The 22,737-nt window shown below is 42.9% G+C and overlaps 1 protein-coding gene across 1 annotated transcript in view; it reads right to left on the reverse strand.

Moving 5' to 3' along the window:
• Positions 1–22,737, reverse strand: part of MAGI2 (membrane associated guanylate kinase, WW and PDZ domain containing 2) — a 959,850-nt gene that overhangs the window by 134,684 nt on the left and 802,429 nt on the right. The window contains exons 11-12 of the mRNA XM_015415060.1: positions 12,062–12,093; positions 6,966–7,155 (exon numbers count right to left, since the gene is read on the reverse strand). Of these exons, the coding sequence (XP_015270546.1) occupies positions 6,966–7,155; positions 12,062–12,093 (222 nt within the window). The remainder of the gene's footprint in view (positions 1–6,965; positions 7,156–12,061; positions 12,094–22,737) is intronic.

Genomic DNA, 22,737 nt, shown 5'->3' on the forward strand with positions numbered 1-22,737 from the left:
TTTCCCTGTACAAGTTGCCACTTTCCATGAAGTTGGGAGGTTATTTCAACACTGTTGTTTTAAATTTAGGTCATCATTTGGAGATTTTTTTCCAAGCACTGCTGCCTTAATTGATGCTATAGAGAATATTTATAGCCTAAAACACATCATTATCCATAGCTTTTTGCACTAATGATCTTCAAAATAATCAAAGGGGGCTGGAATTAGGCTTACCAGGCCATACCTGGCAACTGGTAAGGATCTGGGGGGCAGGGACATGGGGGGAGGACTATCAGTGACAGTGTGATATCACTTCCAGGAGAAAACCTGAAAGTGATATCATGTCTCTTTAGGAATAACTGAAACACAGAGTTTCTGGCGATTTCTAGCACCACTTCCAGGTGTTTTCCAGAAGCGACAGCAATTTTCAAAACATTTCCCTCCCCCACTGGCTGCTGGTGTACCAGTGGGCAATAGTTGCTGGGGCAGGAGATCTCCCACCACCAATGGGGTTATGGGGATCCTAGGTAGAATTGACTAATGGGTCACGGGCAGGGCTTTTTTTTATTTTTAAGAGGTGCTGGAACTCTCAAGAAGGATATGAAGTTTTCATCTTGTATACTGAAAACGCACCAACTTTTGAACATTTAAAAAAGAATTTTGTCAAAGAGGTTCCGGAACTCAGGTCCAGTCCATTCTCCCAGGAAAACAGCCCTGGGTGGGTATGGTTGTGACTGGATTGACAGAAAGACAGAAGGTATGTGTTTGGTACAGTGTAGAGAGGCAACAGTGGTTTTATTTTGATATGAAGTAAAATAATTTGGAGGAACATCTTTTGTAAGCAACATTCAGCAGACACTGTTAACAGTTTTTAAAGTGGATAACAATTATTCTATTAGCCTTTGCCTGCTGCTTAAATTTAAGGTCTGAATAGCATTTATGAAATGATCCTTGTGAACTCCTGGTAATACTGGGACATCCTCTGAAAATGCTGTTATATGGATACTCCTTCATGTTATGTGTCATCTCATGATTACCTTTCCTAGCAATTATTTTTTGTACAATGTGGTTGTAAAACTGGGAGGGCAACTATTTAACATTCCCCCCCATGCTATTTTCCCACTGAAATGTAGGCATTTATAGGTTTTATACCTGATGTTTCCAAGGCATTCAGGGCAGGTTACAATAAATAAAAAATGATATTTACATAAAAATAAAAACAAATTAAACCATACAATTACTAAAAAGAAACACTGGGCCCAGGGCAAGTTAAGTGAAAATATTAAAAAGAGATAATACATTAGAGACAGCGGAAGACAGGAGGGCCTGGCGGGATCTAGTCCATGGGGTCGCGAAGAGTCGGACTCGACTGTGCGACTGAACAACAAAACATACCAAAATCCAACCCCCTCAATAAAACTCAGTACAAAACAAATCTATTTTGGGGAATAATTTAATCCCTCAGAGGCCCCTCCAGAAAACTATTGTTTTAACTGATCTCCAGAAGGCCAACACTGAGGGGGCATCTACGTCTCCTGGAACAGGGTATTCCATAGCCTGGTGCCACCAGGGAGAAGACTTTCTCTTCTGGGCCCACAGATTGCACCTCCTACAGAGTTGGCAGACAGAGAAAGCTTTCCCCAAGCTGCTGTTTTTGTACTGGAGTAAAAAAAAATGCAAGTATCCATAAGTTTCTTCCAGTGAAAATAAAGCCGCCTTGGGGGGGGGGGTTTGAGAGTTAAAGAGTGAAACAATTTTCTCTAGGGTTGCCAAGTTCTCTGTAGGGCCTGGAGATCCCCCAGAATTACAACTGGTTTCTAGATGACAGTTTCCTTGGAGGAAATGGCTGCTTTAGAGGATTTTGTGCCTACAGAGTTGGCAACTCAAGGAATAATTCAATGTGCAGTCAAGTAGGCCTCTTCCATATTAGTCAATGGAGAAGATCAAGTTGTATGTGCAAAGGTGACTTCAGTGGAGTCCAGTCAATGCATCTTTCTATACTTTCAGATAATCTCTTATGATTCCAGGTGTGACAATGAGCATTTCTTATCTCTTTCTCAGGCTCTGAAGGTTGTAGGCAGCTTGGGGTGAACATGGATGGGCCAGGTGTGAAAAAGCAGGTATAACAAGCCATAGACTGCTAGCTTAATTAATAGCAAACAGCATTCATGTTGCTTTTGGAATTTTAAATGAAAGCACATATCTTATAAGGCATGGGTGTCAAATGTACAGCCCGTGGGCCAGAACTGGCCCACCTAAGGCTTTAATCCAGCCAATGAGCAAGTAGGCTTATTATGCCTTGGCTCTGCTAAGTACAACTGCTCCACCTCCCCCTGACCTCCTCCATGTTTTGCCTTGCTACAGTGGGTGTGGCTTTCTTACCCCCCCCCCCCCGGGCTCCTTCTGCATTGGCTCTGCTAGGTGCAACTGGCTCTGCCTCCCCCTCACTTCCTCCTCCACGCCTTCCCTTGCCACAGTGGGTCTTTCTTTCTTTCTTTTGCTGGGTGCCTTCTGCATTGGCTCTGCTGGGTGCAACTGGCTCTGCCTCCCCCTCACCTCCTCCGTGCTTTCCCGTGCCACAGTGAGTCTGTGTTTGTTTATTTCTTTCTTTTTTTGCTAGGTTCCTTCTGCTTTGGCTCTTCTGGGTGCAACTGGCTCTGCCTCCCCCCCCTCACTTCCTCCCTGCTTGTCCCCCCCTCAAGGACTTCCTCCCTGCTTTGCCTTGCTACAGGGGGTATGTGTGTTTCTATCATTTTTTTTTTTTTGCTGGGCTTCTTCCGCTTTGGCTCTGCTGGGTGCAACTGGCTCTGTCTCCCCCTCACCACTTCACTTTGCTACATTGGATATGTGTGTTTCTCGTTTTGTGTTTTTTTTGGCTGGGCTTCTTCATGTTGATTTCAGAATGGGGAAGAAGGGTTGTGGCTCAGTTGGAGAACCTCTGCTTGGAATGCAGAGAGTCCCCCTTTCTATCTCTAGCACCTCCAGTTAAAAGGACCAAGCTGTGGTTTGTGAGAAAGACTTCAACCAGAGATCCTGGAGAGCCACTGTCACCCTAAGTAGACCGGGGGGGGGGGGGGAAGCTCACAATGCCCAGCCATTTAATGATTTCTCCTGGGCCTTAGGCTCAGAGCATTGACCATGAGAGTGGGCTAGGGAAAGGGTTTGCTCCTCACTCCAGGCAGCACAGGGGCATCAGCCCAGTGCTGCACTGCTGGCTCTCCAGTCTGCCTGTGTGGGTTTTCCTCTATACCTGGGGCCTTGCAGTGAGGGCACTGTTGTGGGAAAAAATAAAATGGTTCAGAAAATTTAAAACCCATTTATATAATTAATTTCATAAAGAAATCATAGTGTTCTTTCTCGCCTCTATTTCTGTAAAGCAGCACAGTGAAGATGATCCCCAACATAATTTTGCTAGGCCTTTGTCTCAAGAGATATCTTTCCTCCATCTTACACAGGAACCAACATTTGCATTTCATTGTTCATGAACCTAAAGAATTTGGAAACATTTAGAGCTAAAGAATTTGGAAACATTTAAGGATAAAAGATTGGTATGCACCATAAGTTCGTGTTATCCCCCTGCCATTAAGTCAAGGAAGCCAGGATATTTGCAACACTAAGGCTTGCCTACATGCAGAAACTCACTACACATCTCCAGTCTCCAGACAGTGCCTGAATGTCTGCTTGGGGTCAAGGAAACAAAGAACATCCAGAAATTGTAACATTCTTGTCTTTGTCATTTAGAGATTTAGGTGCTATCTTGCTTTGTTTTGCAAAGGAGCATCAGGATGCCCCATTGCCTCTGGAATGTGTGAAACATCTCCTGGGCCCTGATGGCCCATATTAACAGGGCAATTAGATTAATTGCTGCAGTTTATGATTTCTATGGTTCTGTTGAAATATATGGGACCAAAATGGTATAAAAAAGGGCCAGAAGCTTCATTTGAGCACTGGCTCTGGGAGAGATACAGGGAAGGCTTTGTCTTTCGTGGTCTCCCTGGGTCAGTCCAGAAAGCTTTCTGTGCATGGGAAATCTTTGTTATATATATGTATCCACTGACTGTCTTTTTTTCTTTTGAAGTAAGTATTCTGTTTTGTATTGCTTGCATGTCTTAGCTAATAAACTATTTTATTGTTTAAATAACCTTGTGTAGCATTCCAGCTAACTTTCCTTTAACATTCTACCCGCCTTGGTAAGGGGCACACACCAGACCATTACGAATCAAGAGGTGCAGGTAACACTATACAAGGTTAGTTTAGACTGTCCAGTGCTACAGGTGCATTCTTACCACAGGCACACCAACTTGATAATTACCAGCAGCACACCAGCTTGATGCTTACCCAGAAACTGGTAAAATATCTTTAATCGTGTTTGTCTGTGTTCTTTATAAAGTTCATATCTCCGCTACCTGGCATTACTTTTTATGACATTCATGGTCCAGTCCGACAAATTCCCATTTATGTCAGATCCAGTCCTCATTACAAATGAGGTCGACTCCTCTGCTCTAAGGTAACAGTTTGATCCATGAAAAGCAATTGGAAAGTTTACTATTGCACCTCAAAATGTTGAACCCTCAGCTAGTTTTAATAGAAGCAAGTACATGATAAAGTACAAACCAAGCTTTTTTTAATAGATGTGGATTCAAAGACTGATTTCCCAGAAGCCACTGCTCTGCCCTTGCGCTTCCCTTTCCCCCCGATTACATTAGTAAATTTCCCACTACTTGCTGTGCGGCGGCATTTTGCCCCGCAGCTTCACCTGTTCTCCCCCGCGTCAACTCAATCCTGTTTTTTGAAGATCGGGTAGACGCGGGAGAAATTGGGCGAAGGGGTGGGGCAACATGCAGCCGCGCAGGAAGTAGAGGGAAATTAACTAATGTAATCAGGGGAAAGGGAAGCATGAGGGTGGAGCAGCAGCTTGTGGGAAATGGGTGAAAGAATGTAAAAATCTGCTTCTATCAGTGACATTATGGCATATGACACCTTTAATGCATCGACAAAACATTCTCAAGCATGAAGGTTTCCCTATTTACTTCAAGGGACAAACAGTCCAACATGCACATCTAGGATTACCATTCTCCTGGTGGGGGTGAGGGATCCCCCCTTTCATGGGCTCCTGCCTGCCAGCAGCCAGCTGGCTGGTGAGAGGAAATCCCCCCCCCATAGTGACATCATATGAGACACACTGACATCACCTGGAAGTGACATAGGCACATGGGAGGGGTGACGTTCTGTTTTTTGGACAAAACTCTGGTTTGAGGATGATTTTATCATAGAGTTTCACCCAAAAACCAGAGCGTCACCCCCACCATCATGGCATGCCTACATCACTTCCAGGTGACATATGCACATCATGTGACATCGCCCAACTCCTGGAATGCCCCCCCCATCCCTCCACTTAGGCCAGTGGCACGACAATCCAACCTGGCAACCCTATGCACATCTCTGTCCATGGAGAGTCCCTCCACTGAAGTGAGCAGGGAATCCTTGTGTGGACTGGATTCACCAGAACACTTCTGCAGATGGAAGGATTTCCGCTCATTTTTTGCCTTCCCCTCCTGCTGCAATTCCAAATGCATCCAAGATGCTGTTTTTCAGAGTTCCCAATTCCCGCAGAAGCAGTATTTTCAGGGGCATGGAGAGGAGGGATGTAAGAAAGTAAGGACCCAGGGGCAGAAATTTTAATGTTCACAGAAATGCTCTGGTGGATTCAGGCCTGTGTGTGCATATGAGGACATCCATGGACCTCAGGCTTTGTATTCTTTAACTTTTAAAGGAAGATTCCCAAAGACCTGAAGTTGGAAGCATAACACTGTTATGAAACAAGCCAACAGATACTTATCATACTCATAAAACTATTGGTTTGATTTTTAACTCAATTTTGGCTATCGCACAAACTGAATAATCCACTTTCAATTCATTTTCAATGCACTTTCCAACTGGATTTTACTGTGTGCACTGGCAAAATCCAATTCAAAAGTGCACTGAAAGTGGATCAAAAGTGGATTATTTAGTGTGACTGCAGCCTTTGTGATAAGACCAGAGGTCATTTCGGGGGGGATCGCGGGGGATCGCAGTTTCCCCGGGTGAGGTACGGGGCGGGGCACATGACGAAGCCCCGCCCCCTGCTTCCGGCCCTCATTCAGCCAGGAGGAGGCAGGAGAAGAGGGAGGGTAAGTTGCTTCCTCCCTGCCTCTCCCCACCCCTGCCTGCCGGGGGCCAGGGAGGGCCTTCGCGGGGCTTCCTTGCACTCCCGCCGGCCTTGCAGGTCCACCGCCGGGCCCCTCATGGGGCTCAGCAGTGGAGCTGCAAGGCCGGCGGCCAGGACTGTTGGGGGTGGGGGGGTGGCCTTATGACACACTTCCGGTGATGTCAGGGGGTGTGGCATATGCTAATGAGTTATGCTAATGAGTTCCCCTAGCTCTTTTTCTACGAAATGACCCCTGGATAAGACTTTAAATAACACCTCAAAATATATTATACAAGAATCACATTGCTAGTTGCCCTGTAACATTAATTAGATATTCCTTGTTCTGTACTGTGTGACTGGGATTCAGAGCAGGAGCCCTAAATAAAATGCTTACCCATATATCCGAGCAAACAATTAAAGGAGGCACACACCATTCAGCTCATGCAACTTCCTTCTATGTCTCTTGAAATTAATGTCTGCCGAATTTAACTGGTTAAAACATTTGATAGATTGCATTCTCCAATGTAAGGTGATTTAAGATAAAATGCACCAAGGTTTTGTTTCAAGTTGTGTTTTTTCCCCGTTATCCACAATAACTGTAGTCACTGTTTTCTTCAGTTTAAGCCACAATCATGTCAGATTTACAGTGCAATCCTAAACAGAAATACACCCTGCTAAATCCATTGACTTTGATGGATTTAGGAGAATATAATTCCATTTAAGACGGCACTGTTGGTACATTTATTGGGATGTCTAAATTGTCAAGTGCTCAGGCAAAGGGACCATTGTTTTCACTTACGCCTACTTTCATAAATAGCGCGTGACTTCTCATACAGCTCATATGGGTCAGGTTTTCTTGGGTCAAAGGCCTCTGTGGAATCAGGAAAAGAACTCCTGTGCAGGGTGGATGGGAAAGGAATATTCTGTGGTATAGCTGGAGCAGATAAACTTGTCTGAGGACTCCCTTGATTCTCCCATCGTTCCATCATCTACAATAAAATAGAAACAAAGAAACATTAGGCAGGATCTGTATCATGTTTTTCCTACAGGTGAATAATAAATATTAACATGGTTAATGGTTAGAGGGACAGACTAGGATCTGGGAGACTGAGGTTCAGATCCCCACTCTGCCATGGAAGCTTGCTGAGTGACCTTGGGCCAGGCATTCTCAGCCTTCTCTACCTCATAGGATTGTTGACAAAATAAAATGGAGGACAGGAGAATGATGTAAACCACTTTGGGTACATATTGGGGAGAAAGGTTGGGTATAAATGAAGTAAGTAAATAAATAATCAATAGGCAAATCATATTTTGTACTTTAATATTTGTCATTGCCTCTCTCATTATACACCAGAACCATTGCAACAACCCAAAGTTTTATGATTTCCATATATGTGTGGCAGCTGCACCAGTGAAGTGTAAAATGAATGCATAAAAGAAAGACAGCTCCATGCTCTGATTTGGACGGACAACTGCTAAATAAAAAACTGTTTGATTTAGATGCATCTACAGCTTCAGCTCCGACTGACGCCATGACCTGGAACACTCTGTGATGGAGAACCAGCCAGCTCCATTGATGGAGAGCTGAAAGATCGATCAGGGATCTGCACTCAGCCCAAACCATATGGTGATGTAATCCAGGAAGAACAGTGGCTGTAACATGGTTGGTGGAGAGACAGGAGAAGCCCTGATTGTCAGGGCACCTGGAGTTGGTGCAAGCCAACAAGGAGAATAGGTTGAGCAGCTCCAGAGGTTTCACAGGAAGAAGGACCAAAACAGGAAACAGCCAGCTGCTGGGCATTAAAAATCCTGCTCCCCAGTGCCAAAGACGCTGCCTTTGTGGATGGGGTATACCAGACATGAGGATGATGATCAAGGTTTATTTTAAGCCCACTCCCTTGAGAACTGAGGCCTAGGTAGCTACTCATCAAAGAAGTACACCTTATCAAAGTTATAAAACACTTGTAAAGCAGAAAAGTTAGGTCTCTTTTTATATTTTTTTAATTTGAATTTTGCCCCAAATTGTCCTGGGACACATCTTTGTTTATTTGCCATTCCCAGAACTGCCAGTTTGAGGATTAATTTATTTTAATAAAGTATGCCACTTAGCTTCCTGATCACTGCACCACTGGACTAATTTTTACTAACAACCACCTAGCATGCCATGCCCACTAATAGTCTGAAACAGAAATGCATTTAGGGTCACTATGCTATTTTTATTATTTTCAAGACAATTAAAAGTCATACATCTACCAGGAAAAAGATAGCCAGGCTTTGACTGCTCAGAATTATGAAGGTGATTCCTAGTTATTTCAAACTTCAGAAAACTTTGCAGGCTTTTATCTTGACATCATACTGAGAGAAAAAGCATCTCTGCTTCCCAAAGAATTTTCATCTCACATTATCTCACTTGGCTAATTCTCCTTGCTTTGCAAGTGCTTGGCAAAATTAGCTACATGAGATAATGAGACATAAAAGGCTATAGGCTGGGAACAGTTCTCTCCTTTTCAGTTTGATGTGAAGGAAAACACCTCCAAGCATTTCTCAGGGGAGGACTGTATGAAGGGCGCTATCAGAATTTTCAGGTCATAGCCCAGCTAAGCCATGTGGGGAATGTAGCACTTTCTCTCTTACAGAGAAAACAAACATTCTTCCAAACAGTAGTCCAAGCATAAATTAAAAATGGATAGGGGAATATATTAATAGAAAAAGGGCACAGAAGTGTGTACCTCATTAAGCAGGCAAGAAGAGAGGGAAGCATTTAAGCTTTCCCATTCTCTCAAGAGTGACTGGTCAGGTGCACTGTATTTCATTGGCTATAATTACCTCACAAGTCTACCTTTTTTTCCTAGCTAGATAATGAATATCTGTGCTTGTGGCTTTGCCCAAGGCAATCAGGTTCTATTGTAACCCATTTGCCTCTGACTAATTGTGTAGAGTAATGCATTACGAATTTTGCTGAGCCGACTGAAAGACACCAGGAGGATTATATATCACGAATAAATATTAATTAGTGAACTGTTATTGCACTGAATTCTTAAGCATATAAGCCACTGTATTGCCAAGAACAAATAATAGAGCCAAAGCTTACAGCACAATCCTAAATATATTAATCTGGAGGTAAAGTTTAAGAACATCAGAAGTGAGGCAACTGGGTACTGTAAACATGGTCTTTTTCATTGTGGCACCAAGAATTTGCCATAACTTCTCCAGACATGTTCATCAGATGCCAATTTTATTTTTCTGTTATAGACCCCCCCCCCCATCTTTTCTGGCATCAAATTTGAGAACTCAGTGTGCCAGCTGTGACAACTTTCAGAACTTTTAATTATGGTTATAAAGCAGTTTAGGTAGAAAGGCAGGATATACATGGTTTAATATATAAATAAATAAGTCCTATTGAGTTCAATAGCATTTACTTCTTGGTAAGTATATTTTAGGCTGTAGTTTAGTGCACACTTACTTGAAATGAAGCTGTTATGAAGAAATGAACATTCTATAAAAGATTTACTGTTTGATCATACATGGCCCCGGGCACACGGGCCGGCTGAAACGCGGCTACGCAGAGCCGCTCCAAACCTGAGACGCCGCGGCGGGATCCCACGGATCCCCTAGCCGCGGCGCAGCACTCCCCGGCACGCTCAGATGCCGGGGAGGAAAAGTCAGAGGGGAGGGGGGAGGCTGCCGAACTGCGCATGCTCGGGCATGCGCAGTACGGCTGGGGGCCGGGATGCGGCGGCGCAAGGACGCGCCACCGATCCCACAGCCCTGCCTGCGCCGCACCAATGGATGCAACCACCTAGAGAGGTGGTTGTTTTTTGTGGCGCAGTTTGGGCCGTTGGGACGGATCAGGGACGGAGACGGCACGCTCGCCAGATGTTGAGGTGAGATCGCGCCTGTTTGCTCCGCCCCAGTTCCGTCCCGCTCCCGGCCCAAATGGGCTCGTATGAACGGGGCCCATATACTTAGAACTAATTATACAGCCTGTGGGGCCTAAGGCTTTAATCTGGCACTTGGCTCTGCCAGGTACAACTGGCTCCCCCTCCCCTCCTTCGTGCTTTGCCTTGCTACAGTGGGTGTGTCTTTCTTCTTCGTTTTTGCTGGGCTCCTTCTGCTTTGGCTCTCCCAGGTGCAACAGAATCCGCCTCCCCCTCATTTCCTCCCTGCTCTACCTTGCTACAGTGGGTTTCTTTCTTTCTTTCTTTCTTTCTTTCTTTCTTTCTTTCTTTCTTTCTTTCTTTCTTTCTGTCTGTCTGTCTGTCTGTCTGTCTGTCTGTCTGTCTGTCTTCTGGGCTCCTGTTTTTGCTCTGCTAGGTGCAACTGGCTCTCCTTGGTGCTTTGCTTTGATACAGTGGGTGTGTCTTTCTTTTTTGCTGGGCTCCTCATGCCTTGGCTCTCCCAGGTGCAACTGGCTCTGCCTTCCCCTCGTTTCCTCTCTGCTTTACATTGCTACAGGGGGTATGTGTGTTTCTTCCTTTCTTTTTCTTTTTTGCTGGGCTCCTTCTGCTTTGGCTGTGCTGGCTGCAACTGGCTCCACCTGCCCTTCACCTCCTCCATGCTTTCACTTGCCACAGTGGGTCTGTATTTCTTTCTTTCTTTTTTGCTGGGTTCCTTCTGCTTTGGCTCTCCCGGGTGCAACTGGCCCTGCCTCCCCCTCACTTCCTCCCTGCTTCACCTTGCTAAAGTGGGGATGTGTGTTTCTTTCTTTTCTTTTTTTGCTGGGCTCCTTCTGCTTTGGATCTGCTGGGTGCAACTGGCTCTGCCTCCCCCTCCCCATCTCCATGCTTTCCCTTGCCACAGTGGGTCTGTGTTTCTAATTTATTTTATTTTTGCTGGGCACCTTCTGCTTTGGCTCTCCCAAAGCGTTTCTGTTTTTGTTTTTTGCTGGGCTTGTTCGTGTTGACTTTAGATTGGGGGAGAGGGGTTATGGCTCAGTTGAAGAACCTCTGCTTGGCATGCAGAGAATCCCAGTTTCTATCCCTGGCACCTCCAGTTAAAAGGACCAGGCTGTGTCTTGTGAGAAAGACTTCAACCTGAGATCCTGGAGAGCCACTGTCACCCTAAGTAGACCTGAAGAGGGGGGAGGAAGCTTGCAATGCCCAGCCATTTCATGTTTTCTCCTGGGCCATAGGCTCAGAGCATTGACCATGAGAGTGGGCTAGGGAAAGGGTTTGCTCCTCACTCCAGGCAGCATAGGGGCATCAGCCCAGTGCTGCACTGCTGGCTCTTCAGTCTGCCTATGTGGATTTTCCTCTGCCTCTGGGGCCTTGCGGTGAGGGCACACCAACTTGATGCTTACCAGCAGCACACCACCTTGATGCTTACCCAGAAACTGATAAAATATATTTAATCATGTTTGTCTGTGTCCTTTATAAAGTTTATATCTCTGCTACCTGGCATTACTTTTTACGACACACATGGCCTGGCCCAACAAGTCCCATTTATGTCAGATCCAGTCCTCATAACAAATGAGTTCAACACCCCTGTTATACAGGGCAAGGTCCGATAGAAATTCCATTAATCTAATTAATTCTCATCTATGGGAATGAAGGAAACATAAAAGTGGTTAGTTTTAGCTGGATCATGCCCTAGGAATGCAAAGTCTGGGATGGGAGACCTCCTGCCCCCAACTCTTGTTCCCTGCTGCTACTCTGGTGGCTCACAAGAGAAAGTACAATGCCATTGGTGGAGTGTTACGTCACTTCTGGAGAAAACTCAGAAATGATGTCACTCTGCTCTAGGAATCACTGGAAACTCTATGGAAGTGATGTAAAACTGTTCACCAGTGTCTCCTCCATGTCTCTGCCCCCCCCCGACTCCCACCAGTTGCTAGTCATTTGCTGGCAGCCCTATCATGCCCTCACATTCTAACGCAGAATTTTTAAAAAAACTTACAGGCTTTGGAGTCTTCCAAGGTGAAAAGAATCCTAAAACAAAAGGGGAAAAAAGCTTATCAGTGCATCTGTGTTTTATTGATATGTTCCAGATTGGCCAACATAATTTTTTTCCCCCCCTGTCAGTTCAAATGTGCATTTTTGTTATATTTAGATGAGAATTGCACACATACAATGGATGATGCATCTAGAAGAACATTAGTGCTGCTGAACAAAAGCATAACATTGTAGTTTGCCAGAACTTTTCCTTAGTGAAGTCACAAATGCATTTGCCATTACCTTTTAAAACTGTGAGGTCTGGCAAAAATTGTCCAGTTGGTGACTCTGACTGATCATCAGACAATGAAAGTCACTAGAATGATTCCCATATATTTTTATTGGGCTCCGTATAACTGATTTAAAGATATCTACCAAAATAGCACTTGACGCAATGAGCAACTCTATCTTACCATAAATGGCTGCATTAAATTAATTATTTCATCCCCATTAAAAACCAGAGATGAAGGGGATATAGGGATTGTATGAATGAGCCTCTAGCTCCTACTAGGCATTTTCAGCTTGCACCAAACCATGATTTGGCAATATGACTGAATCAAATGAGTTGGCGAGGGTTACAGTTGGCAACTCTGGGTTGGGAAATTCCTGGAGATTTGGAGTGGAGCTTGGGAAGGGTGGAGTTTAAGGAGGTGTAGGACCTCAACAGGTTATAATAACCATAGGATCCACTCCTCTAAGTAGCCATTTCCTCCAGGGGAAGTGATCTCTGACATCTAAAGTTGTAATACCAGGAGATCACTAGGACCCACATGGAAGTTTAGCCACATATAACACCCACCAAGGGATGATCATCAACAATTCACAGCTTATATATGATCAAAACTGTATATTGCATTCATTAAAGTACACAGATGTGTTAGTGGTCATAACCCAATAGACTGTATAAAGAAGAAGAGAAGAGGAGATTGGATTTATACCCCTGCCCTTCACTACTTAAAGGAATCTCTGAGCAGCTTACAAGCTCCTTTCCCTTCCCCTCCCCACAACAGACACCCTGTGAGGTAGGTGGGGCTGAGAGAGCTCTGACAGAAACTGCTCTTTTTCAAGAACAGCTGTGCCAGAACTATGGCTTGCCCAAGGTCATCTAGCAGGTGCAAGTGGAGGAGTGGGGAATCAAACCCGGTTCTCCCAGATTAGAGTCCGCGCACTTAACCACTACACCAAACACTTATCCAATAGATAGTTCATAACAAGCATTACTTACAAAAAGATCGTGTTCAAAACCAACAGTAGGCTCCTCTGTAATTCCATACATAAATAGTGTCCATAGACCTCCAAACAGAAAGCAACTGCAGTAGAAGACGCCCACTGTGGAAAGAATAACAGCCGTACGTCTCTCCCAGGTATAAATCAAGACATTTCAATGATCTTCAACATTGGCTGGTAAAACTGAACCCGAGTTCCAAAATAACATAGGCACAGCTCAATAACTTCAATGGAATCCTAGGGTTATTCTTTCCACAGTGGGCGTCTTCTACTGCAGTTGCTTTCTGTTTGGAGGTCTATGGACACTATTTATGTATGGAATTACAGAGAAGCCTACTGTTGGTTTTGAACATGATCTTTTTGTAAATAATGCTTAATTGTTATGAGCAATTTTTTGGATATGTGTTTATATATTCTACTGGGCTATGACCACTAACCCATCTGTGTTCTTTAATGAATGCAATATACAATTTTGATCATTTTTAATTTTTTATTTATCATAATCATTAATCATAAATAGTTGTGAATAGTTGATGGTCTTCCTTTGGTGGGTGTTACTTGTGGCTATACTTGTAAGCTAAGGGTTCCCTATTGTCTTTGGCCCACGTGGAAGTTGGCAGCCCTAATAAAGGTTGACTTCCTCTGCATTCCCATTTGCCTATTAATTTGCTTCTATGAAATACAGCCTAGATTTTTCATCTTTCTAGTTCTTTGTAGTTCAAAAGAATATGAAATAAAATCAAAATTATGCATCTTAAGGGGATGTTTATTGTGTGAAAACAGTGGTTTCTTAATACCCATTACTGTTTGCAATACTTGGAAGTACAAAAAGTTTGAAAGTCAATGGTTATACAGCAAACATTATTAGGTCAATTAAAGTAGTTTTAACTTACACTGTAAAATTAGAATTCAGAAAATGATTCTGAGGTCTGATCCATGGCAACTGCCTTCTTACACCTCTACAATAACATCCGTGTTCAGGGATCAGGAGTGTTGGATGAAGGATCTGATTCCTTCCAGTGACCTTTCTTTTGGAGGCAGGAAATACTTCCATGAAAAGGAGTCAAAGCTTTATAGTTCTACTTTGCAGCCATTGCTGAAATGGTATGGGATCATATCACAAAGACTACTCCTCTGTGTAACAAGCCCTAATAGTAATCTCTTTTTAAAAGATAAACCAAAACAAGCATACCATTTCCCTCTTTCCCACATTTTTAGCTGAAATATGAAAGTCAATTCACTGTATTTCTACTCTCACTTTTATTTCCAGCATAAAATATTCAGAGATGTACTTTATTTCTCAGATAATTCCTGCCCCCAACATTTTAGTCTTTTACTGCTCACTTATCACAGTCAGCAGAATTACAGATATGTAGACTAGAACCATTTGCATAACAACACTGAGTGTTTTTATTTCATTTAAGAGCTATAGCCTGCCTTTCCACAAAAAAATTACCTGGCAGTTAATGAAGAACAATAGTATTCAATTTGACAGCAACAAATCAATAAAAAATCTGCTACAATAAATGAGTGAGACCCAGCTTTTCAAACAAAGATTACTCCTTCTCTTAATGCGCAGCTACATAAAACCATGTTCCCTATCACCTGAAAGAAAGAAGAGTGGGAACCAGAAAAACTATTTTAAGGGACAGGTCTAGCACCAATAGAAGAACACTTTGCCCTAGTCTCTATCCACCTGCCAGCAGGGGATGCTCAGGCACAATGTGACTGTGTATGATGGTGGTGGGCCAGAAACAATTCTGCTGCATTGTGCCTCAGAAACAATAACAATGGGGATGTAGTTCTTTAGAAAAAGGTACCAGGGTCCAAGTCTACTGATCTAAGGATCATCATTGAGACAGCTCTGAGGTTGGGGGCAAGGTTAGGCCACAGAATGTGGAATGGATGCAAGGGTGTAGACTTTCCAATTTCCCGGGGGGGGAGCTGGGGCTGGGCCAGAGGCATTGCTTTGCTAGGAGCAAGGGTGGCTCCCGGGGGAGGCTGAGCACCTTCCTGAAAATTTCAGCGGGGGCTGAAGCCCCGCCGCCCCCATGAAGATTACGCCAGAAACACACAACCCTTGCTTTCCAGTTTGATTTATGACGGCCCTATGAATTAATGACCTCCAAAACATTATATCATTAACAGCATTGCTCAGGTCTTGCAAACTGAGGGCCATGGTTTCTTTTATTGAGTTAATCCATCTCAAATTGGGCCTTTGTCTTTTCCTGCTGCCTGCAACTTTCCCTAGCATTATTGGCTTTCCAATGAGTCTTGTCTTCTTATAATGGGATGAAAGTATGATAGCCCCAGTTTAGTGATTTTAGCGTCTACTAACAGTTCAGGCTTGATTTGATCTAGAAACCAATTATTTGTCATTTTGGGTCTCCATGGTATCCATAAAACTATCCTCCAACAACACATTTCAAAGGAATCAACATTCTTCCTATCAGCTTTCTTCATTGTCCAACTTTCACACCTATACATCCTAATGGGGAACACTGTGGCATGAATTATCTTGATCATGGTCCTAGTGATACACCCTTACACTAAAGAATCTTTTCTAGCTCCTTCATGGCTGCCCTTCCCAGTCTTAATCTTGTTCTGATTTCCTAGTTGCAGTCTCCCTTTTGGTTGATGATGGAGCGAAGGAATTGAAAATCTTGAACAATTTCAGTTTCTTCATCATCAACCTTAAAGTTCTGTAACTCCCAGTAGCCACTACGTTTGTCTTCTTGATATTCAGCTGAAATCCTGCTTTGGCACTTTCTGCTTAAACCTTCAGCAGTAGTCATTTCAAGTCTTTACTATTTTCTGCCAGTAATGTGGTGTCTCAGATTGTTAATGTTCCTTCCACGAATTTTCACTCCACTTTCATCTAAATATACTCCAGTTTTCTTTATGATAAGTTCTGCATACAGATTGAAGAGACAGGGAGATAAACTACATCCTGGTCTGACAGCTTTGCCAATTGGAAACCATTTTATTTCTCCATATTCTGTCTTAACAACAGTCTCTTGTCCAGAGTACAGGCTGTGCATCAAAACAATCAAATGTTGTGGCACACCCATTTCTTTTAAAACCAACCATAGCTTTTAATAATCCACATAGTCAAAAGCTTTGCTGTAACCTACAAAACACAAGCCAATTTTCTTCTGAAATTCTCTTGTATGTTCCAGTAACCACTGTAAATTTGCAATATGTTCTTTGGGCCTCTCTCTTTTACTGAATCTAGCTTGAATATCTGGTATTTCTCATTCCATTTCTGTCACCCTTTAATTTTGCTTCTTGTCTGTTTTTAGCAATTTATGACATCCATAGAGGTTTTGCATTTCTTTTGGCTATGGGAATAGTGTTTGCACACTATTCTTTAATAATATATCTGGTTTTAACCTATAGTTTTTCTGGTTTATGTTCACTTGAATTTAGCAATGAAAATCTATTCCTTACATGGTCTTTAAACTCTTCAGGAATGTTGCTTAGATTTTATTTTAGTACTATGTATGTTTTGGTGTTTTTCTTCAGCTTTATTCTAATTGTTGATATTAACAATGCATGGTCTAGACTTCCGGTCTGTGGCTCGGCGATGGCGGAGGCTCTCCCCTGATGCTGGGGAGGCATTCCGCGCTCTAGGGGTGTTGGGAGGGGTGCCACCTCAAGTGACACCCCCAGGTGAGTCTCAGTGAGAGGCTCCGAGCCGGGGGCGCGTTAGGGGGCGACCTCTTCGATGGCGCAATGCCGGAGAATTGAGGTGCTCCTTTTTGCCCCAATCTGTCCCCCCCCCCTATGAGGCTCGGTTTTTACCGAGCATAGCTGATGCCAGCCGGGACAAGCAAGAAGGTCAGCGAATGAATCGAAGGTAACAGAGATCTGTGTTCAGATCGCCAATGAATTGGAGGAAGAACCGAGCGATTAAGCATTAAAAGTGAGTTACCCCCCCCCTTACCTAAGCGGCGTCCGGAGAAATCCCAGACGTAAACAAACCGTACTGCCTCTCTGAAAGAAGGGGGGGAGGTGAAAAGCAAAGCGCTCAAGTGTGTCAGAGACTTAACCGTACAAGCGAAAAAGTTTGCACTTGATAAAAGGGGAGCGAAAAAGGTTCTCTTTAGTGTAAACAAAGCGAGAAAATGGCCGGGGCTCGAGGAAGAGGATCGAAAGTTACCCGGGCTGGTCAGAGTCCGCGAGTTGACGAAGGAGATGTATTCTCCACACTGACTGAGTTGCTCCGCCCCATAAACGAACGGCTCGATGGTCTTAACCAATTAATGGCTGCTTCAAACCTTAGTACGGCAAAACAGCAACAGCAGATTGCTGAGCTGCTGAAAAAATCGTCCCAAACTGAGGAAAAACTTAAAGAAACAGCGCACGATGCGAAAAAAACCAAAAAGAAGGTTGGTTTATTAGAACAAAGACAAGATCTTCACGATAGACGGCTGTTGAATCTGCAGATGGAGAAATCAAACAAAATTCTCAGGTTCCAAGGGGTTGCTGAATCAACCGGAGAAAACTTGAAGGAACTGGCAGCTAACCTAACATCAGGGTCCTAAAGGACACTCCGTTTGAGGTTCGACAGAAGAGAAAAGCCTACAAAGAACTTATTTCAACATTCCAAATAAACCAAATTTCTTACACCTGGCTCTACCCTGAAGGGGTGCTGTTTAAATATAAAGATAAAAGAGAAAAGATTGATTCGGTTTTTAAAGCAGAAAAATGGTTGAAGCAATTCTTCGGAATGAAAGAAGACGGGCAACCAGAAGAGGGCGCAGCAGCGAGTCTAGAAGAAGAGGACAAAGATCCAACAGGAGCAGAAGGAGCCGTGGCCAGAGAAACATATGATCTACGACTAAGAGTTCACAAGTAGCTCTCAAAGTCTCAAAGATTATGACTGAAGAAGATATGAGACTTTGTACACACTGAGAAGCTAGCAGTCTATTACTAAAATTGGACTTACTAACTCCTAAATTCATTGTTTTAAACGAAAAGCTATGTGTTTTTTATGACTAACTGAATACTAACTGTATTTGACCTTCCTTTCTTGGGTTTTTAGTTATAGTGTGGGTTTTCAGTTACTGTCCTGTCTCTTGGGGTTTTTTATTTTTTCCCCCTTCCCAGCTCTTCTTTCTTCCCTCTTTCTTATGTAGTTGTGTAGTTGTAACAAAAAACCAATAAAACTACCCTGGTTTCAGGGGATTAAAAAAAACAAAACACTGCATGGTCTATACCACTATCATCTACTGGTCTCGTTTTAGCAGACAGAATAGAGCTTATTCACCTTCCGATTATGTAATCTATTTGATTTCTACATAGGCCATCCAGTGATATCCACACATACAATAGTCTGTTCAGTTGCCAGCAATATGTGTTGGCAATGAACAGATTGTTTTTTCACAGAATTCGATGAGTTGGTCTTCTGCTTTATGCACCTAGCCCAAATCTTCCAACAATATTTGATTCTGCTTTGTTTCCTACTTTTATGTTCCAGTCATTTAAGATTATCAGCACATTTTGTTTAGGTATGTGATCAGTTTCTTCCATGTGGGCACCTGTAGTTGGAGTGTAAGCTTGAATGATGGTTATGCTGACACACTTTCCTTTTTAAAAAATAATTCTTATTAAGACTTTTTAAACCAAAAGATAAAGAAAATCTACAGATATTTTAAAAAGGGAAATAGAAATACAAAGTTGAAGAAAACAAAAGAAAGAGAAAGAGATGAGAAAAATATATAAAGAATATAAAGAAATGGCTTCTGATTTTCTCCATGCCAAATATAAGTAAAGTTATAAATGTAGAGTTACAAACATAACACTCTATAATTACAAAAGAGTCCTCTTTTTTCTATTATCTAATTTTTTTCACTTAATCATCAAATCATCAAATGCATAAATCATCATTTCATTTCCCCCCCTGTTCCATGCAAAAAGTCTATAAGGCGTTTCCAGTTACCAATAAATGTAGATAATGTCTTTAATCAAAGAAGTTTAATCACATCCTACTATGTACAAGGATTCCATGCAGTTCCCCGCTAAAGAGATGCTGCAGTTGGATTGGGAAATCTAAAAGATTAAGAGGGGTGAGAACCAGAGTATAAACTATTTTTAAAATCATTGATATACTTACTGATGATTTTAATATAGTCAACATGGAGTTTTCTTGAAAATAATCTGATACAAAAATCTGTGGTTTTTTATAAATCATGCAAAGATGGTCTATGAAAATGTATGCACATCCATCATAGATCTTCACAAAAATTAAAATGAAAGAAGACCTGCATAAAACTACAGGTAAGAACATTATCTGTATGCTCAATTTATTTTGGAGAAAGCCCAGCCTTATTTGCTAGCCATTGACTCTCATTGCTAGATGGCTTCATCGCCAATTAAAGTTGTCCTTGCCATACATTATTGTAGTTCTATGAAAATTCTTCTGTGTTTGGAAACAGGATGTTTTGTGTGTAGTCTGATTTCTTGTTACAGTGCTATTAGGTAAAACTTTATCATTCATCCACACGGATCCAAACCGAAAACCAACATCTCAATTGTTTGAAGAATGGTGTTATGCATTCTTTGGGAAATTTTTGAAACTTTCCCAAGTTTCCAATGAGTTATTCTGGTCTGGATACTGTTGGCAAAGAAGACTGGTAGAAAACTGTTAGTATTTATTACATGGATTCTATTGACCTAGAAACCTATATAGTTGGAAGGAGGCCACCTTGTTTCCACTTGTTTGCAAGATAAGCCACAGTCTGCTCATTGTACTGCCTTTCATCATATAAATGTCTCACTACATACAGCGTCCTTAAGCAATCTGTTGGAGGAACTGAATAGCTCTTTTACTGCAAATGAACATATGGTTTTCTGTATCCTTCCTGAGGAATAATTGAGCCTCAGCATGTATTTTCAAGGTGTTTTGTGATGCAACTTGAGTTAACTTGGGCAAAAGAAAAAAAATAATGCTTTCATCTCAGGTGTGCACTGAATTTTATGGTGGTTTTCAAGGGAAGTCTCATGAAAACCACCAGGCCAAAGCTATGAGTACAGGAACAACGCCCAGTTTTAAAATTAAATTACTTGGAGAAATCTACACACTGATAGTAGAATCCAGTTGTGTCTGAAACTGAAGGGTGTTGAACCGCTCAACAACCTTCATCCGGACAAAGTGGTTGGAGACATGAGTGTAGCTGTTTTATGCCCTGCATATGCATTTGATGTTTTCTTGCATCCTTCCCTCCATCTGACATTTCATCTTTGACTCTAAGGGTGGTGGCATATATTGTCTACTGACAGCATTCTGGAGGTACAAGAGAAGGGCCCAAAGACAATGCAGCTGTTTGCCACTCCCCTCTCTTGAAATCCTGCTTAAAACCCGCCTTTCCCATGCAGACTCTCTGCTTTCCTCCTTAATCCCAGTCCACACTGTAACCAAGCTTTATCCAAGTCATCTTCAAATGTGGTACCCATTAGTACAGTGGCATCCTCCAGTGTCTTTCCTGGTACCCACTTCTTTTCTAAAACAGAAGAACCCAGGAGGCATAACCTTCCTGACTGCAGGGAGCACCCTTTTGAATACAGGTGCCTGTATCAAAGGAGGATACAAACTAGGGCTGCCAGATCCCCTGGGGGGCAGTTGCCCACTTTAGGGCCCCCGATCCGCTGGCCCTAGCATTCAGCCTGAAAGCTCTATGGTATCATGATGTTTCTAGCCGAATGCTAGAGTGTCCCCCTGGCAATGTGCCTAGTGTGATGACATCACTTCTAGGTGATGTCATTGCGGTGCGCGCACATAGCGCATGCACGCCAGAAGATCCTGGGAGGAGAGCTTCTCCCCTCCACTGGGAAAAGGAACCTGGCAACATTAATACAAACATTTTCTTGTGGTGTTCACTATCTGTTCTCAAAATCTCAAACACTGCTTGCACGTTCAACAAGTCCGAGGATCCCCGTTTAGTGTCTCTGCTTCCCCCTGCCCCTTTGTTGGTTCTCCATAATCTTAGAAATACTACTTTACTACTTTACACTAAGCCTCTGAATCCCAGAACCAGGTGGCAGGGGAAGGCCTCTATGCCCTGTTGTTGGCTGTCCAGAGGAACTGGTTTGCCACTGTGTGAGACAAGATGCTGGACTACATGGACTATTGGTCTGATCCAGCAGGGCTCTTCTTATGTTCTTAGATTGTAAATTCCTGAGGGACAGGGATCTGGTTGTTTTTGCCCATGCATGGTGCTGTATTAATCACTTAACACCTCTCTTTACATGCTTAATTTAGACCTGACAGAACTACACAGAAATAGCAAATTTCAAACCAACTGGTGGGCTGCAAAGTTAAGTTAAATAAAGCAAGCTTTGATCTCTTTACAGAATCCTAGAGTGTTCCTTCAGCATTTACAGAAAGACAGAGCATGGCAGTTGTCATCAGATGGGAACTCCATGTGTATGGGCGATAGAAATGAACAAAGTTTTAAGAGACTCCTGAAAAGAACGGAACTCACCCACCAGAATTTTTTCCCCTTTGTCTCCATCTGCTATCAGCACTGATGCTTCAACAACTTCTGTTGCTTCTCAAAGAAAATGGTTCAGTCTCTGGGTATTTAGTCTCTACACAAGAGATTCTAAGATTAAACTATTCTGAAACCAAAGGCAGAATTTTGTAAGCAGATGTTAGATAATTATCTGTGACAATCCACTCTCCCCACAGTTCACTCTGCAAACCACACATGTCAAGAGTCTTCAAGAAGCACCTCAAGACTCATTAACTAAAAGTATATAGAATTTCCATGCAGAATAATGTTATGCCAAACAACTGGCTTTAATGGCATGAGTATGGCATGTTGCTCAAATTGTTCCCAAAGGACACAAGTAACATTGTCACCAAAGTAATATGGCTCACAGGGCTGCCAGGCCTCCTACTATGACAGGAGGCTTCCTGAAAATCACTGCCATTGCCTGCCACGGCACTTAGTTGCTTGGAGCAGTGGAAGAAGAATAATTCAAAACAAAACAATGCCAGCATCTTATGTGCTGGTTTTACCTTAGAGTTTCCAGTGATTTCTGGAGATACCCAGGCTGTTTTCGCACAAGGAGCTGCACCGCTGTCGCACCTCTCTTTGCCCCATTTCCATTGGTCAATTCCCCACTTGAAGCCGCGCGGCCGCATTTTGACCCACGGCTTCACCCAATTTTCCCCGCAGTTTCGTGATCCTGCTTTTTGAGGAAATCAGGCTCTGGGTACAACCCAGAAGTGACGTAGTGATATTGCTGACATCACTGTCACATACCCACCCTACAACTCTCCCACTGGTTACCAGGCTTGGCCTGGCAACTCTACTCACACTCTACTCGCACTGTACATGAGAGAACACTGACTCAGTTGTGCAGTAGAAAAAGAAACTGACAAAATACAGAGACTGGGAAAAAAGT

The sequence above is a fragment of the Gekko japonicus genome, unplaced genomic scaffold (genome assembly GCF_001447785.1).
Source record: "Gekko japonicus isolate JY-2015 unplaced genomic scaffold, Gekko_japonicus_V1.1 scaffold5, whole genome shotgun sequence".
Classification (NCBI taxonomy): Eukaryota; Metazoa; Chordata; class Lepidosauria; order Squamata; family Gekkonidae; genus Gekko; species Gekko japonicus.